We start from the raw sequence: 18,987 nt of genomic DNA on the forward strand, positions 1-18,987 counted from the left end.
ATATCAGTCCTGCTCTGATTGACTCAAAGGTTGGTACAGACACTCATGGTACCTCAGGATGAATTAAACAGGTGCCCTCATGAAGCCAACAAAATAAAGTTGCGTGGTTCTTTTCAGGTTTGCAAACTGAGGAAAATCTATTCCTTGGTAGCATCGTGATGCAGAACACTCTATTCTGTATAAACATACAGGGAGTGCAGAATTATTAGGCAAATGAGTATTTTGTCCACATCATCCTCTTCATGCATGTTGTCTTACTCCAAGCTGTATAGGCTCGAAAGCCTACTACCAATTAAGCATATTAGGTGATGTGCATCTCTGTAATGAGAAGGGGTGTGGTCTAATGACATCAACACCCTATATCAGGTGTGCATAATTATTAGGCAACGTCCTTTCCTTTGGCAAAATGGGTCAAAAGAAGGACCTGACGGGCTCAGAAAAGTCAAAAATAGTGAGATATCTTGCAGAGGGATGCAGCAGTCTCAAAATTGCAAAGCTTCTGAAGCGTGATCATCGAACAATCAAGCGTTTCATTCAAAATAGTCAACAGGGTCGCAAGAAGCGTGTGGAAAAACCAAGGTGCAAAATAACTGCCCATGAACTGAGAAAAGTCAAGCGTGCAGCTGCCAAGATGCCACTTGCCACCAGTTTGGCCATATTTCAGAGCTGCAACATCACTGGAGTGCCCAAAAGCACAAGGTGTGCAATACTCAGAGACATGGCCAAGGTAAGAAAGGCTGAAAGACGACCACCACTGAACAAGACACACAAGCTGAAACGTCAAGACTGGGCCAAGAAATATCTCAAGACTGATTTTTCTAAGGTTTTATGGACTGATGAAATGAGAGTGAGTCTTGATGGGCCAGATGGATGGGCCCGTGGCTGGATTGGTAATGGGCAGAGAGCTCCAGTCCGACTCAGACGCCAGCAAGGTGGAGGTGGAGTACTGGTTTGGGCTGGTATCATCAAAGATGAGCTTGTGGGGCCTTTTCGGGTTGAGGATGGAGTCAAGCTCAACTCCCAGTCCTACTGCCAGTTTCTGGAAGACACCTTCTTCAAGCAGTGGTACAGGAATAAGTCTGCATCCTTCAAGAAAACATGATTTTCATGCAGGACAATGCTCCATTACACGCGTCCAAGTACTCCACAGCGTGGCTGGCAAGAAAGGGTATAAAAGAAGAAAAACTAATGACATGGCCTCCTTGTTCACCTGATCTGGACCCCATTGAGAACCTGTGGTCCATCATCAAATGTGAGATTTACAAGGAGGGAAAACAGTACACCTCTCTGAACAGTGTCTGGGAGGCTGTGGTTGCTGCTGCACGCAATGTTGATGGTGAACAGATCAAAACACTGACAGAATCCATGGATGGCAGGCTTTTGAGTGTCCTTGCAAAGAAAGGTGGCTATATTGGTCGCTGATTTGTTTTTGTTTTGTTTTTGAATGTCAGAAATGTATATTTGTGAATGTGGAGATGTTATATTTGTTTCACTGGTAAAAATAAATCATTGAAATGGGTATATATTTGTTTTTTGTTAAGTTGCCTAATAATTATGCACAGTAATAGTCACCTGCACACACAGATATCCCCCTAAAATAGCTAAAACTAAAAACAAACTAAAAACTACTTCCAAAAACATTCAGCTTTGATATTAATGAGTTTTTTGGGTTCATTGAGAACATGGTTGTTGTTCAATAATAAAATTATTCCTCAAAAATACAACTTGCCTAATAATTCTGCACTCCCTGTATGTAAATCTCCACATAAGCACATTTCCAGTATTTCTCCTTTTCAATCTAAAAAAAAAAAAAAGCTCAATTTGAAATGAGTATGTGGAGGAAAAGACTTTACTAGAGACATTTAGAAACTGCCTAAAAAAATTGCCTAATGTGTGGATAAGGGAAAAGCCAAACTAAATTTAAATTTGTGCACCCAATTCTTGTTTTTGAAAGCCGGATAAGGAGGTGTAGCACCCCATTTTCTATGTTGCTTATATTCTGGATAGAAAATAAAACGTTTCTAGATTTTTGAAAGCTTGAACACCAACAACTTGGATTTCCTACTTGGAAAGTCAGAGCAGCCTTAGCAAGCCTAATTTAACAATCCAAGATGAAAGATGAAAGTAAATAGTTGTAAAACTGTAAAACGTTTAATCTGTACTGCCAGTATTGTGTATTTGTCATATGCCGAGCATTGTCCTGGCTCTATCCAAGTATATGCTGCAGTATAATGCTGCTGATACCTGAATGACTCTACCTTGCTAACACCAAAACAAATCCTGTTTTTCTTTACTATTTCTGAAAACTGCTAACTTGGGAGTGACATTAATTCCTGAGATTCCTGACATTCAAGTTCCAAGGTGCCTGGAACATGGCATATATAAGCTGCTTTCCTTCCAAGAAGGCTCTCCTCGCCTCGGAAGGCTGGTGCCTTTCAGGCAGCTAACTTGGTGTTCTTTTCGTTGTGTCATAGTTTTTCCTATTTTAAGTCTATAGGTTAGCACCTAGCTTTCTTATATTCATCTTCTCTCAGGCTATGATTAATAAATTGGCTTAGTAAAAATTTCTAATTTGTTTGTCTCTTCTTTGTTATGTCTTCAATGAGCCCGGTATAACACTGTTAAACCTTGTGTTTCAAGGAGGCCGCTATGTTACAACTAGGCTGTTATGTATTCTAATGTAAACTCACTGAATTTACAACCAGTTTTCAAGTGCTTTTGTTTGGTTTTTATTTCCAATTTCCCTAACAGGATTTGGCCCTTCTGGTACCGCCCTGGAAACGCTTCTGTCTGATGTTCTCAGCTGAAGCGGTAGGTGGCGAAGACTCACTTCCGTTACAGATGATAGCGCAGTTAATGAGCAGAAGAAGAATTGCTTCACGCAGATGTTTACGTTCTCCTACTTCCGTAGCTACCTAAAGCGGAGTAACGTTACCAGTCTGACGCTAAAGCGGACATTTCACCAGAAAATCTCGGTCATGTTTAGTTTTCTTTACCTCAGTATTAGAGCGGCTTAGCGGATCAACATGATTCAGGCCGTGTGTCTCCCGCTGTAGGCGCTGCATCGCGAGTTTTTCTCACCATTCATCGCAGGCAAAGCAAAGCTAAAGCTAGCGCCGTGTTAGCAGCTGGTCAGAGGCAGTTGGCTCAATTTAATAAAGGATCTTTCGATCCGCACTCTGCCCCCTTGTTAATTTAGATTATCACGCAAGGCAGTCATGGCCACTAGGCGTCTGACAGATGCCTTCTTGTTAATGCGGAACAATGCAATCCAAAACCGGCAGATATTGGCTGAGCAAGTGAGTACATACGACCCCCGTCTGAGTACACGTAGCAATGCTGCGGTGAGTGGTCTGCATCGTTTTGACATTTTACTGTGTGTGTTTGCGTATAGCCAGTCACCGATCCCTGTTAGCTAGATCCAGGTGTGTGATAGCTGTAGCTGCTGTTAGTTATTATCCTGGATGACCTCCACGACGTTAGTGTTTCAGTGGTTCACAGTGATGTGACTCAGTGAGGCGATGATGGAGGATGAAGAAGTGTTGCAGGCATGCTTTTAGCTAGTTAAATGTCTATAACCGCCCTTTTTTTAAAAAAAAAATGACAAGAATATATATTATATATATATATTTAGGTCAAGGTTAACTGAGGGTTATGGTTGATTTCATTTTCTTCGCATCCTCTCGTGTGCCTCACTGTAAAAAAACAAAAACAAAAAAAACCCCTGCTGTGGCCTTTCAAAAGCCCGCATCATACTGAGTCGTGACCTGTAACTGATCTAGAGTGTAGCTGATTCTCTTCTGCAGTTATTAAAAATAAATACAGTAATTTGAAAAGCAAAGGCAATGAAAATGCTCTTAAAGCTTCCTGGAAACTGTTTGCCACTAAGAAATACTACCTATCCTTTAATTGTTAAATTATATGGACAGAAGTACTGGGCCACCCGCATGTCACAGTAGCTGTTATAACACCCCATTCTAAATTGTTCGCCACACTTTTCCATTTCAACACGTGGATTTTTTTTGCCCATTTAAACAGAAGGCCACTTGTGCCGTCCGAGGCTGCTGTTGGTTGCTTGCAGTCTCTCTTCTAGTTCAGTGTGCTCTGTGTTGGTGGACGAGTGAGGTTCTTTCTCACCAAACTCATCCAACCATGCTTTGTGCACTAGGGCACAATCATACTGAAACAGAAAATGAACTTTACCACGCTCCACAATTCCAAGCTTCCAACTTGGATTTTTCCAATTACTGATAAGCTGGGGCATTCAGATTTCCCTAAGAGTAAGAGTTCAGGGCCAAAGCACATAAAAGCAATGATTAAGAAATGTGGCCAGATACTTTTGTCTATATAATGCAGATATAATGAAAAACAAGTGAGCTTTTTAGTGATCACGATACAAGAAGAATATATTTATATGTTCCTCTATAGCAGAGCTGTTCTTTCTGATAGTGATTTCCGTGACACTGAATAATGATTTAGTTTCTTTTTTCTAAAAACAGCAGTCGCTGCATGGAGCTCATTGCTGGAGAGCTAAAACATTAAATGATGGCATGTTTTGTTTTGTTTTTTTTTACTAGCAGTGATAAAAACACTGAATTTAATGTTGATGCACAAAAAAACAAAAATAAAGAAATTAAAATCCTGCCATGACCTACTTATATTTTTAGGTTAAACTCCACCACAGTACAAAAGTTATTACTTTCCCTGACACAGTTTTGAAGCTTCTTCAAGCGGGCAGGTGTATGCCACACGTGAATATTCACACTCTGCTGTGAACATTTTATCGTGCTACCTGCACGCTGGTGTAGATTAGTTTCTTCCCGCTGGAAGCCCAGAGATCATGAACTTTTAAAACCGGCCTTTGTTACTTAGCTGCCACTCCTCATGGCGCTGAGCGAAGTGGAAATGCCGATCTCTCCACACGTACCCGGGTATTTTTGAAAACGCAGATTTTTCTATGCGTTTGCACCTTTCGTCCACACGTAAACGGCGTTTTCGGTCACTGAAAACGGAGATTTCTAGAAAACGGAGATTTCTAAAAAACGCCTGCCAGGGTGGATATTTTCGAAAACTCCGTTTTTGCATTTACGCGTGGACGACAAAAACGGAGAAACGCAGCGTCAAAGGTGTGCGCATTTTTTGACGTCACACTGTGCGCCACGTTATTGTTTCGGTGAAATGAATTTCTACAACACTGTTACTTGTACTCTCTGCAGTGTTTAAATGCTTACATATACACACACAGTTACTGTCCCTCCACACATACGACTCGGTTCTGCTTCTATGCCCCATCTTTGTTTACTATTTCCCGCCGATGCTTCTAGACTTCTGATTGGCCAACATTTCTACACGGTTAGGAATATATCGCCACCTGTTGCTTTGGCATGTTCCCAGCAGCGTTTTTCTTCATTTCTGCGTTTACGTGTGGACGGGATTATTTTTTTAAACGAAAACGGAAAATCTCCGTTTTCAAAAATACCCGTGTACGTGTGGACGTATCCTCAGTAACACAAGTGATTTCTTCAGGCACATCTACAGAGTGGAGCCCTTTAAATGGCTGTGGCTCCTGGAACAACACTACCTCTCTGTAAGAGTGTCCTGTTTGGGTTTAGATCAGGATCAACAGCGAGCAAGCTCAGAGTGAGGAAGATAGAAGCATTGCTGTGGCTTCATGTTTTGGGAGGGTGATTCATGCCTAATAGGGCACATGAGCTAGTCATACACTGTCTGTTATTTTTCCTTCCAAGAACCAAAACAAAAAAAAAGATTACTCAGTCGGTTCTTGGCATTTTGTTTCATCTACAGAACAGCTGGTGTAAAAGAGCCCAGAAATTTGGCTTTGGATAGTTACACTCCCCACATGTGTTGGGTCATACACTGATAAAAAAAAAATTTGATACCAATTCCATCATTGATTCTTATTATATATTCATTCCTTATTACTTTTCTGCTTGAAATATCTCTTGAGTCCAAGCACAGTGTAGAAACAGACTAATGGAAACACTCCAGCCCAATGACTTTGCTGTCAGCTGTCAGAAAAACATGTCAGCATTAATGAAAGGCATTGTTAAGCTCTGAGGCACAAGATTCCAGGGGAATAGAAAATTTGATAGTGGTTCTCAACTGGAACGGTTCCCATCCCAACCCTACCTCCTCTGCATGCCTGCACACCTGTTTTTTGACTTTATCTCTGTGCCCATCATCTCTTCTCAGATAGATTTAGTTCCCTGTTAACTATTCACAGTGAAAATGTTGTAATGAGTGTTTTACCTAGCAGGATATTAGCTGCCAGTGAAGAACAGTAAAGAAATGAGTGAAATCCTGGAACAGAATCGAAATTCTGGATTTACAGACGATCTCTTGTGACCGAATGAGCATCTTCTCCTTCTTGTACTGTAACAAACGTGTGTTTGACACTGGCGTCGTGTTACGCTTCATCGATATAGGGGATAAACACAGTTGATTTAAATGTCTCACAGGCTTGGTCATTAAAATTATGAGGAGCTAAACTGATTAGACCAGTCGGCCGTTATCAAGCCGTCACGTTGAAGCTGTTAGAATATTTGGCTCAGGTGGTTTTTAGTTGCTTTGTTACAGCAGGACCATTAAGTTGCTTAGAGCTGCGTCTAAAATTGCGTTAGCTGTTAGAAACGAAGAACATTTTGCTGCTGGCTGAACACTCAGGTTTGAAATAAGAAGGCAGCAGACCAAGTCGCCTCTCGCTTTTTTACTGACAAATCAATCACTGAAGAAGACAAAGCAACTAACAATGAACTCTATCTAATCTAAAACTCATAAACTCATTTTCCTTTTCTTAAACTCACAGGTTTCTGCTCTCTCTGTTCTCACAGTTTCCTCCTTGTAATCATTTGATTTAAAGTAAAATGATTCGGAAAAAGGTTTCTGGATGATATTTTTCTATATTTAGTTTAACTGTACACTGAATGTACAATGAATGTCAACAGCCTCTTTTTACAGTGATTATTAGTCCTAATTCAAAGTAATTTAACAGTGGGAGTAGGTGGATATTTATATTTCATGGGCCTCACTTTCTATTCCTCTTTTTTTTCTTTTTTTCTCCCTTTGCTTGTTTTCGGTTGGATGGGACCGCTCTGATATCTGCCAATCATATTAGGAGCTTGATGAGGTACTGTCATTTCTCTTACTAAAAGACGGAACACCGTCATCTTCACCCTCTATCACGTAAAACGTTTTAATGGATCCTCTTGTGTCTTTAAGTTGGCCGATGATCGGATGGCCCTGGTTTCAGGGATCAGTTTGGATCCCGAAGCCGCGATTGGGGTCACCAAGAAACTGCCACCCAAATGGGTAGATGGAGTAGATGAGGTAAACTGAAACTGTAGTAGAAATTTGCAGCTACTTCAGTGTCTCTTGAAAGTGAAATTCAGCAAATAAATTAATACATTTTGTCTTCAGATCCAGTATGAAATCACAAGGATCCAGCAGAAGATGAAGGAACTGGCCTTGCTTCATGACAAGCACATGAATCGTCCCACACTGGATGACAGCAGCGAAGAAGAGCACGCCATAGAAATCACAACTCAGGAGATCACGCAGGTGAGATAATTTAGCAGCACTGTGATATGTATGCTGCTTATTTTTAGACGTGAAATGCTGATTTTTTTTTTTCAGCTGAAAATCTGCGTGGATATGTTTTAGCGGTTGTTTTTATTTGAACATAAATAAGTGTTTATGTGAGAGCACGCTCTAGTATGGAGCCTGAAGGGAATTTAGAAATGAAACAAGTAGAGTCGTTGTTGTTTTTGCAGATGTTCCATCGATGCCAGCGAGCCGTGACTGGTTTGCAGTCTCGCTGTGGTCACTGCACAGAGCAGGAGGAGCGACTCTTGAGAAATGTGGTCTCCTCTCTGGCACAGAGCCTGCAGGAGCTGTCAACCAATTTTAGGCACACACAGTCCAGCTATCTAAAACGTAAGGGACTGCATGGCATGTTACATGTTTGGGTTTTTTAACTGTTATTAAGTATTTTTGTCCTCATGATGTTTTAATGCCATCTAAGCATTGTGCCATTGGCTTGTCTGACAGGTATGAAGAATCGAGAGGAGAGATCAAAGCACTTTTTTGACTCGGGGCCCTTAATGGAAGAGGATGAAGATTTAGCTTTATATGACAAGGTGAGGACAGCATGTTTAGAGCTGGGGTGTCCACAGAGAGCTGCTCTTAAGCTTAAATGGAACAGACCGGTAAAACGCGTGCAAAATAATCATAACAAGCAAACCAAACGCCTTTCCCAGATGATGAGCAGTTTAAGAAAAATAACAGCTTTTTTAACAGTGTTTCTTCATTATAAGCAGTAAATCAAAGAAACCCATCAGCACGGCTCAGTCCAGCAAACCAGACTGAGTTGTTTTTTTATTTTTTGGGTTATCTGTTCCTTATTTTCTTTGGTGTTTCCTGGCAGGATGCCTGATGTGTTTGTCAATAAGAAGGCTCTAAAATTGATTCTGGCTCAGATAAAGTCACCAGTTCAGAGTTTTAGGATATTTTAATACAAAACACAGTAATTGAGATAAATCCAGTGGCTGTTGGCCTACATCTCTGAACACAATGCATGTATGCTGACACTGTGTACACAGCTGTGTACACAGTGAACCAAAAGCAGAAGTATCCATGACTATCAGTACCATTAAGATTTAAAAAAACAAAAAAATAATCTGTACATCTACCAATGTTTACACATTTAACTCCCAATTTGTACTAAAAATAGTTACATTGAGTTTAGGTACTTCTTAACGGACAGGAAATGGCCTCAGTGGAGGAATTAAATAAATGCTTTGTTTATAAAATGGGTGGTCCTGGGTTTAAAGTCATCCATTTCTGTGTGGAGTCTCATGTTGTTGGGTTATATTGGAGACTCTAAACTGACTGTAGGTGTGAATGTGAGTGGGAATGGTTGTCGGCCTCTGTCTGTTGGCCATGCAACACATTGGCTACACTACACTACTGTAAAATCTTCTGTGTTATTGAAATGGAAATTGGTCTGAATAAAACAAAAACAGCTCATTACCCTGCCGCTGTCCGTCTAGTCTATAACATTTGTATATTCAGCCTTGTTCTTGAATCTGTCATTTTTCAGGGGTTCACGGACGATCAGTTGATGCTGGTGGAGCAGAACACAGTCATGGTTGAAGAACGAGAACGCGAGATCCGACAGATAGTGCAGTCTATCTCAGATCTGAATGAGATTTTCCGGGACTTGGCAGGAATGGTGGTGGAGCAGGTATTTGAAGCAAATTCAAGACAAAACAACTGACTTCTAATTATCTTATGGGTCCAGTCACTGAGCTACCACAGGAAAAACGTGCACACACAGGCTTCAGCCACATGTGAAAATGGAAAAAAGATCAGTTTTTATCAATCATTAATAACAAAAAGGAGCTAGGTTGAATTTTAGTTAAATAAAGCTCATTCTGATCCTATTCGGCAGGAGCTTTCAGATTACTTTTGTTTGTATAAATAGTATTTGAACAAAATAACTTAAGATGTTATTTTTAAAAAACACTTTGAACTGATCTTTAAGGAAGAGTATACATAGACTTGTGAGGAGTTTTGCTACAAAACTGCAAACACGATCTACAATTATAATGAGTTTCTTCCCTTAAACCAAAAAAACACTCTTTTTGTCCTTCCAGGGCACCGTTCTTGATAGAATCGACTTCAATGTGGAGCAGGCTTGTGTTAAAACAGAAGACGGATTGAAACAGTTACAAAAGGTAAACACTAAATTTCTTTATTTAGTGTCTTGTTTTCTTTCCAGGCAATTTCATTTTTTTTAAGTAATTCTAAACACTTTTTGGCTTATGGAATGAAAACTGTAAATAATGACCAAAGTGAAATAATAGGTATTATAATTATTTGTAGCGGTACTGGTAGTAGAAATTATTTTAAAGACTTGTTTAAATTTCCTATGAAAGTCAGGCTGTGATTTGTTCATACACATGCTCAGAGGCACTTCTAAATGTATTTATAAAGTACAAAAAAATGAATCTATTGATTTGTGCCTGAAACATTCATGCGTGTGATATACACAGTGTTAGCAAATGAGGGTCAGTGTTCTTTTGGACAGACTAAGGTGGAGATGTTTGACCATAATGGCAAAAAACAAACACAGCATATCGGCACAAACACTTCACACCAGCTGTCAGCACGATGGAGAAGAGGTCCTGGATTTGGGCACCTTGCAAGCACCAAATTGACCATGAACTCTTCTGTATGCCAAAGTATTCTAGACTCAAATGTGAGGTCATCTGTCCAACAGCTAAAGTGTGGTTAATACTGGGTTAGGGCTGTGCGATGAGACCAAAATCTCATATCCCGATATAAGAATTCTATCGTCCCGATAACGATATAAATCACAAAAATGTAACATTTTCTGTAAATTCTGTGAATCTCGGGCAGCTCGGCTTGCGTGAAGTGTTTCCAGCTGGGCATCGTGTACCTGGAGTTGAGTGTTTGAACCGATATATTTTTAGACATAAGTTGTAACGGCCGCCGTTTTCTTTGTGAGTATTTATTACACAGCGTGCTGCGGGAAAAAACCTGTTCTAACGTTTGAGTCTAAGGTTTATTTTTTAGCACCTGGCGGCTCTTTTTTGCTTTTCATCCGTAAATACTCTGCATACTCTTTCACGTGATTCAGTTTATTTTGAAAAGTCTCAACAGGATCTTGAGCTTTATTGTGAAAGGTTTATGTGGAACATAAACAAGCGGACACGCGATGCTGTTACTGTTGTTGTTGCTAACGACAACGCATAAAAACAGGCGCTTGTCCATCCGTAGTGTGGTTATATTAAATATAAGAGAAAGAGAGAACTTTAAGAAATTAATATAGCCACTACAGTGACGATCAAAACGATGAAAAAATATTGCCGTAAACAGTTTATTTTGCGACACCACGAAACAAACGATAGCGTAAAATGAAACGATAGACGTTTTTATATCGTCATCTGATATATATTGTTATATCGAACAGCCCTATACTGGGTTATACAACAGGACAGTGATCCCAATCAAGGTATTGCAATGACACAATCACAGTCCAGACCTCAGCCTGACTGAAAGAGAGCTGTGCAGAGACAAAGGCTTGCTAATCTCAAAGAACTGAAACAACGTTGCAAAGAAAAGTGAAGCAAAATTTATCCACATCTATGTGAGACACTGATAGTAGGGGTGGGTTTTTATAATCGATTTATCGATTAAAATCGATTCTGGCTTGGATAACGTGAAATCGATTCATTAAAATCCTGAATCGATTTTTTTAATATAAATTTATTTTTCCCGAAATGCCAGAATCTCAGGTGAAACCTCACAAAATTTCAACAACTAAGACAGTAAATGAGAGCAGGAACACGGATTCTGCACAAAGACGTAAACACACAGCGCGGACCCGCCGACGGATCGGAATCAGTGAGATGTCGCCTTTCTCACCTGACTGCACGGACACGAGCTGAAAGCCGACAGCTCGCTGATTCTGATCTGTCGGCGGGTCCGCGCTTTGTGTTTACCACGCTTCACATAAACATCGTCATGAATTTCCTCTGACCTTTGCTGTTTTGCTTCCACCAGGATAAAATCACACTTCATGCACATCTCTCTCTCTCTCTCTCTCTCTCTCTCTCTCTCTCTCTCTCTCTCTCTCTCTCTCTCTCTCTCTCTGTACTTCAAGAACAGTTTCCCGTCTAAAAATCTGTTTTCTGCATTATTCGCTTGCTTGTTACGCACAAGTCTACCGTTGTTTACAGCGCTGTCGGCCGCTGTTTGTTTCCTTTCACTTACTTCCGAAAAGAAAGCCTCATTTCTGCCGTTCAATACTGAACAAATTTAAACTTTTTAAAATTATACAAAATGCAAAACGCTTAGCTGTGTCTGTAATAAAACCGCTGTAACATCAGAGGTAATGTTCATATGTTGATTAATGGTTTTCTTTCGTTTTTTATGTACTGCAGAACATTTTTTATAAAATCCCAGGCCAGGAAAACCTTCATGTTTTTCTGTGTTTTATCTTCAGCTACTTTGACACAAAGGCATCTGCTGTGATGCTCACACCTTTGATAAAGTCTTGCGAGTGTCAGCTACCTTTTTTATAGATACAAAAATATGTAAATGTACTGATCTGAATTATAATATTTCTGACTGTCAAAATTTCCCAAATTCAAATTGAATCGAATCGAATCGAATTGAATCGAATCGTGGATCGAACCGATTCGGGGCCTTGTGAATCGGAATCGAATCGATTCTAGAAATCAGTGACGATACCCAGCCCTAACTGATAGAGTCATACAGAAAACGATTACTTCAAGTTGTTGCTGCTAAAGGTCGTTCTACAAGCTGTTGGATGTTTTGTTATGTAATGTTTCAGGAAATTTTAGAGCCTGTTGACCAGATGTTTTTTCTGTCCTGTGGTGTAAAAAGACCCCATTTGTACTTATTCATTAAAAGTGAATGGTATTATGTAAAATTATTCTTATTTTCTTTTCAGGCAGAACAGTATCAGAAGAAAAACCGAAAGATGCTGGTCATTTTGATCCTTTTCATCATAGTCATTGTTCTAATTATTATTCTTTTTGGAACAAAGTTCTGATCACTCATTCCTCCGTTTTTGTTTTCTGCCTGGGTGTTTGTTGTGCAACTGTGTGGACTTGGACTTGATTCTACCGTCTTTCACACCAACCGGGAAATGCTAAGAAGAAATCTTTGCGGGGACACTGTGGGTTAGTGGAGATGGGTTTTTTTTAATGGGAGAGTTAGATTTTTGTTTTGTTTTTTCCTGTTATTTTTGACGGATTTGAATGGGGAAAAAAAAACAATCAACAGTGTCTATTTTTCCTAAGTGACTTTGACAGAGGTTTGTTCAACCGGACATTTTCATCTTAGCATTATATTTACATCCCAGCTCAGTATTTTACTGTGAAAGACTTGAGAACTTTTTTTTTTTAAATGAGGGCAGTACCATTTAAGATCAGAACAGCCATTCAGTACCAAAGGACCATCTGTTTTTTATCAGTTTATTCCTCACTTTAGAAAAATAATACTAAGGTCCTTGTTACCACACGGTTGGCCTGAGGAGGGTTTATGCAGCCATACATCTCCTCCACTTCATTTTAACTTCATACCTGTTGAACACTTGCTGCGCTCTAATGAAGTGCTCACGTTAAAAACACTCGTTTTTGTTCTCCATGGTCTTTGCATAAAGTGCTACCTTTTTTTAGTAAACCCTTGCAGTTTGCACATATTGAGCCCTGAGGGGTAGGAATGGGTGGGGGTGTCGTGGATGTAATACTACTGTCATTTGTATGATAAGCAAATTATTTATTTTCAAGTAACTTCATATAACCCAGAGATTTTTTTTGTTTTCTGTCAGGTTTGCTGTAAATTGAATAGAGTGTATGTGTAGTCTGAGCACAACAGTTAATAATCACTCCACTGAGGAAACGGATGTAGTACAACACAATGAAGAGACATTTGAAGACCGCATTGTGATTTATTTTTTTTTCCCCCCTTTCTTCCATGTTCAGATTTACACATTACATTTCATTTGGCTGTCTGATGAGCTGAAACGATGGAGCGCTTTGTTTAAATATCTGTACTCAACTCTACACTTTACGTGTAAAATCATCTTCGTCATTGATGTGAAATTGTATGTAAAAAAGAAGACGTCCAAGTGGTACTTTACTTAAGTATTGATTTTGGAAACCAAACGGGTGAGGAGACAGCAGCTTAATTTTTTAAAAAATAAACCTGGAACATGAGTCGTGTGCGTATCTGTGTGTTCACGTCTTGCACAAATGGTACTAACTGCAAACAAAGGTCACATTAAACACTAAAAACTATTAATTTAATCATCTGTTCCATGAAAAATCACCTACCTAACAGTTTTTTTTCTTCTTTTTAAAACTTTAGCGCATTTAATGAAGCCATGCAAAATTTTGACCTCACACTAAAATTCCAGAGTTGCAGGTGCCCAAAATCCCACTCAAGGGATTTAATAATGCACCGCTCTATTTTCAGTTCAATTTTGGAAGAGCTTTTCCCATGTGCATGTAGGGTTTGCTTGGGGATAATTCCCAACATGTGGGATTTGGTCATTCCCCGACTCATTACTGTGAGTAGTCTTGTCTCTCAAAACACAATTTGGGGGAGAAACCAAAATTAACACTCCTCTATCAAACACAACCAACCTTGGAAAAAGGCACCGCAGCTTTGGAGAAAATGACTTCTGTAAGAATGCCATGACAACCTGACTGGTATAGTGTCATGGATAAGTTGCAGGGCAATAAGTCCCTGATATAAACGCCATGGAAAACATAGCATGACAGACAGACATCGCAATCCTCCTCCACAGACTCAGGAGCATCTCCGGGTGGCACTGACTGATGAGTGGGCTGAGGTCCCACAGGATGATTTTCAGAGCTTGTGCTTGTCCATGAGGAAGACACTTACTTCCATAATCAGTGAAGATCGGGGGGACACTACCCTGCAGTTTTATCGCTTCACCAGTGTATGGTGCTTATGCTTCTTGACATTTTTGTTGGTTTTGATATTCAATAAAAGGTGATGAGAAGCAATATATCAGTGGTAATTTGCATACAAGTAAAACTACACCACTGTATTTACAAACCAGTTTAGTGGGATGTTATTAAATTCCTGGAGTGTACACATGAATGGGTTGAAATTTTGTGATATTCAAATTATTTTTTTAACTGCATTCTTGAGCCACATGTAATGTTCAGGACTGAAAAACATCTAAACTCTGTTAAAAACTTCAACTTCAACTCAGATCTCGAGTTCAGGGGTCAAGCTTTCTGGAGATGTGACTGCAATAACTTGAGATACCACACAGGATTTTGAAACTGATGTTCTAGTTCTGTTTGGGGGGGTAACACTGGTTTTTGCTGGTATTTAATTTAATGTCCGTGGCACAGTGTAAGGGGAGAAAAGTACTGATATCCTGGATACTTGGAAAGAAAATGTTTTGGATAAACGTATACGGGATAGTTGGCTGAATAAAACAAAATATAATAAGATGTTAAGATTTTCATACAGTGGATATGTTTGACAGTCCACAGAGAATATTCACTATTCGTGGATGTGGCAAAGAAGGTTATGCAGAGGGTTGGTGTGACAGAGAAGGATGGCAGGGATAGGGTCAGATCAAGGCAGATGATCTGCTGTGCTGAGCCTTAAAAAGAGCAAAAGAAAGAAAAATAATTAATTGATGATATAAATAACTGTTGGATGCAGCCATAGCTTTACTAGAGACCAGTGACCAAAGGATTTTTCGTGATGAAAAGGAAACAAACTAACTAACAAACAAACAAAGAAATAAACCTGTAGTTTATTATCCAGTCATGATACTGTCAACAACATTTATTTTCCTTTAACAATATCAACAAGCTGACATGTAGAAGTATAAAAATGAAAATAATGAAATATCTGATAAAATAATAAGTATTAATTCACTATTTAAAAGCAACAATAATGTATAATTTGAATATATTTAAGATTGTTTTATACTCGCTGCATTTCAGACCGCAATCTCTGATGTGCACCGCTTTTGGCATATGCGTGTTACATTTCAAAGTAAAAGCCTCTTGTAGACTTACATCTATAGTACTACTAGATTGATACAACATGAAAAAAACACTAGTTTTCTTGTTTTTTTTTGTGAAGTTACGGATTTTATTTTTTTATTTTTTTGTTTTCTGTTGCGATAAATAAAAAATGAGAAGAAGTAAATAAAATAAATATTTTATTTAAAAATATTTAACATTAATACTAAAACATTTTAACAACATTTTTATGGTGTCTATGACAAAAACAAAACATTCGCTATAACGTTATTACTTGACCGGAAGTTAAAAGCAGCTGCCCTCCCGCATCGAGAACATCCGGTTTTCTTACCAACAATAATAGATAATAAAAGACTTTAGTGCCAATAAACATGTCTCACACCGAGGACGAAGACGACCCGTTTCCTGTAGATGACTGTCTGTTCACGGAAACGTTTTCTCTGGAGTCCGTGTACACGCTGATGGGAGAGGAGGTGAAGATCAGACAGCTGTTCGGTGCGGACCTCGGCGTGGCTGCACCGGTCTGGGAGGCTGTAAGGAGCAGACAGGCACTCACTTTATTTAGATGATCTTCGTAAACCTGGGCTTTGTGCAGTGATGAAATCTATGTGTGTGTCTGTATACACACGCAGGCGTTACACCTGTGCCGTTACTTGGAGGATCAGTCTGTGGAGCTGAGGGGAAAGCGGCTCATAGAGCTCGGAGCAGGCACCGGTGTGGTCGGTATTGTGGCAGCTCGCTTGGGTAAATTTGGAGTTTGTAAAATAACTCGTGTAACTAATGTTAAATACTAACTAACTACTAACTAATGTGTCTCGGAGTGGGATTCTCCTGTGGCTCAGTGTCACATTATACCCCCACACATGTGCAGCTGCTTCTGAACCACATGGTGTTCACTATCAAGTTCACTTACTCATGTGTTTATTTTTTGTGTATATAAATAGATATAGCTTTTTCTGCTGCGTAAAACGTGATTGAATCCATAACAACTCCTGCCTGCAGCGATGTCGTCGCCGAAATAGCTCAGTTGGGAGAGCGTTAGACTGAAGATCTAAAGGTCCCTGGTTCGATCCCGGGTTTCGGCAGCGTGAAAGGTTATTTTCCCTCAATTTCGTTCTATACCGACAATAAAAGGCAATGCTTTTCTAATAAATATTTTTTAAAGCATTCTTTGATGGGAAATTAAAAGAAAACAAATAAAATAAACTCCTAGCCCAATAAATAAAAAGTCACAAACACTACTTCTTTGGGTCACCTCTAACTTTAATGGCCACGTTGTTAATATTCAAAGCATTCTGAAAGGGATAAATGAATCGGTGAAAACATCTTTCCTGCTTCCTGCACCACTCTTCCACAGTCTGAGCCCATACTGTCTTCTTGGAATAAGCCTGTGCCCCTGAAGAAAAAAACCTGGTCATTAAGTATATTTAGCTGGTCAACTCATCTAATTTTTCACTCAATATAATCCTGATCAAGTGAAGCAAACACCTGATCATAACACTGTCAAAACTGGCTGGTACAGTAGACACCAGGCCTTATCCACCTGTCTTCTTATTATGTTGCAGCCATCAAATCTGGACTCATCAGACCACATGACCCTTTTCAATTGCTCCATTGTGCGGATAGAAATGCTTTTCTATCTCTTAGCTTAGTTAAATCCAAGTTATTACTCTTTTGGGGGGCAGGCAGTGTTTTGATTACAGCTACACATTAGTAGCTTTTCATTTGTAGTCAGAAAACTGACTACAGAAAACAAACAATTAGTTAAAAAAGAACACTTTTACACATGTTTGTTCCATGTCTGTTATTTCACATGCTCATGTCTTTAATTTCTTCTGATCTTAATTTAAGACTTTGATCAGCAGCATGTGGGATCAGGCTTTCATCCCTCTTCTTTCAGGAGCAGAGGTGACTCTCACAGACCTTCCTTTGGCTCTTCCACAGCTTGATGCTAATGTCTCTGCTAACAAGCCTTCCAGCGGGTGGCCTTCTCTCCCTCCCACTGTCCTCCCTCTGTCCTGGGGTGAGGATCACATGAACTTCTCCTCTGACTGGGACTTGGTGCTCTGTGCTGATATCATTTACCTGCCAGAGACATACCTCCCGCTAGTGGAGACACTAGCTCACCTGTGTGGTAAAGGAGCCGCAGCGTATCTCTCATCCAAAATGCGAGATGAGCACGAAACGGCAGCTTTCTATGAGAAGCATCTACCGAGCAGATTCAATGTGGAGCTTGTGCACCGAGACGACAAACAAAACAATAATATCTACAGGGCGTCTTTAAGAACAGGCCAGTGACGACAGGAGGGACGGCCTACTGTTTTTTATAAATAAATAAAATTATGACTTTATGTCTGTTATTTAAATTATTTTGAGTTTCACATCCCACTAACTGTAGAACCTATAAAAGCTAAAGCTATTTTAAATGAATTTAAATTTAATCATATTATATTTATTTATCTCTAAACAGTTACACATGTCATTTGTCTTTAATTAAAAGCGAATGTATTCAGAATGTGTCCTGTGATTTTTGAGATTTGGAAAGAAAATGAAATTCAGAACTTTAATGACATACAAGCACAGACATACACACACTATGAATGCATTTTATAAGACAAAACAGCATGATTTTATATAAATCAGCCTTGAGTTTTGTCTGATTGGAAATTCAGTCATTGGACTAAAGTGTTTTCACAGTGTTTACAGTTCTTCTTTTTAACCCTAACCCACTGCAGGCGTCACGCATCACCAAGATGAGCTTGAAGGTGCGTTTCCAGAATTGTTATTTCAAAAATTCGTATTTGTTTTCAATATTTCTGATTATCCTCTGGTTGGAAAACACTTTGATCTCTCATGTTGTCAGTACAGGGTGCACAGCAGCATCTTCACCTGAAAACAGTCACAAATTTAAAAGCCCTGAAAACCATGTTTGTTTATAAAGTGCTTACTATTAGTGATTTTGACATGAATTAATATCTTCTGCCAGAGTAATTCTTTCCTTGAGACATTTTGGTAATTAAAAGTTTGAATGTATGTATTAAATGGTTAAATTGTCGTTAAGTTTAGATTTTTATCACACCTTTAATTTTAATAGTTGCTGATTTAGTCATGAATATTCTGTATGGTTATAACAGAAAAGTCAAAAAAGCTTTAAACCAGCTATCACATCCCTCTCTCCCAGTGCAGTGGATAAAAAAAATCTTTCTTATACCATAAAATCTCCAAAAGCAACATCTCTTCATGAAAACCTACTTTCACTCCCCCTTCATTAGGTATATCTTACTAGTACTGACTTGGACCCCCTTTTGTTTTAAGAACAGGGTGCTGGAAACAGTCCTCAAAGATTTGGGTCCACATTTACATGATAGCATCACAC

At 39.3% G+C, this 18,987-nt stretch overlaps 2 protein-coding genes and 1 non-coding gene across 4 annotated transcripts; all 3 read left to right on the forward strand.

The window, feature by feature from the left end:
• The first annotated feature begins 2,846 nt into the window (after window positions 1-2,846).
• stx16 (syntaxin 16) lies at window positions 2,847-13,790 on the forward strand. Its single transcript, XM_084928154.1, has 9 exons — window positions 2,847-3,344; window positions 7,136-7,147; window positions 7,240-7,347; window positions 7,438-7,578; window positions 7,791-7,953; window positions 8,068-8,156; window positions 9,119-9,262; window positions 9,675-9,755; window positions 12,521-13,790. Exons 1-9 carry the CDS (start codon window positions 3,219-3,221, stop codon window positions 12,620-12,622), a joined length of 966 nt encoding a protein of 321 aa, XP_084784280.1. The 5' UTR covers window positions 2,847-3,218; the 3' UTR covers window positions 12,623-13,790.
• A 2,048-nt stretch (window positions 13,791-15,838) lies between these two features.
• Window positions 15,839-18,126, forward strand: LOC146386919 (EEF1A lysine methyltransferase 3-like). 2 transcript variants are annotated; one of them, XM_084928155.1, is made up of 3 exons: window positions 15,839-16,144; window positions 16,244-16,355; window positions 17,512-18,126. In XM_084928155.1, exons 1-3 carry the CDS (start codon window positions 15,983-15,985, stop codon window positions 17,907-17,909), a joined length of 672 nt encoding a protein of 223 aa, XP_084784281.1. In that variant the 5' UTR covers window positions 15,839-15,982; the 3' UTR covers window positions 17,910-18,126. The 2 variants fall into 2 exon arrangements, 1 of the variants encoding a protein (XP_084784281.1); XR_014800252.1 differs by having other exon boundaries at window positions 16,028-16,705; window positions 17,512-17,599.
• On the forward strand, window positions 16,624-16,696 carry trnaf-gaa (transfer RNA phenylalanine (anticodon GAA)). Its single transcript has one exon. It is a non-coding gene; the product is annotated as a tRNA-Phe (tRNA).
• Window positions 18,127-18,987: the final 861 nt, after the last annotated feature.

Source organism: Perissodus microlepis, chromosome 5 (genome assembly GCF_051167445.1).
Source record: "Perissodus microlepis isolate ML-2025 ecotype Zambia chromosome 5, ASM5116744v1, whole genome shotgun sequence".
NCBI lineage: Eukaryota > Metazoa > Chordata > Actinopteri > Cichliformes > Cichlidae > Perissodus > Perissodus microlepis.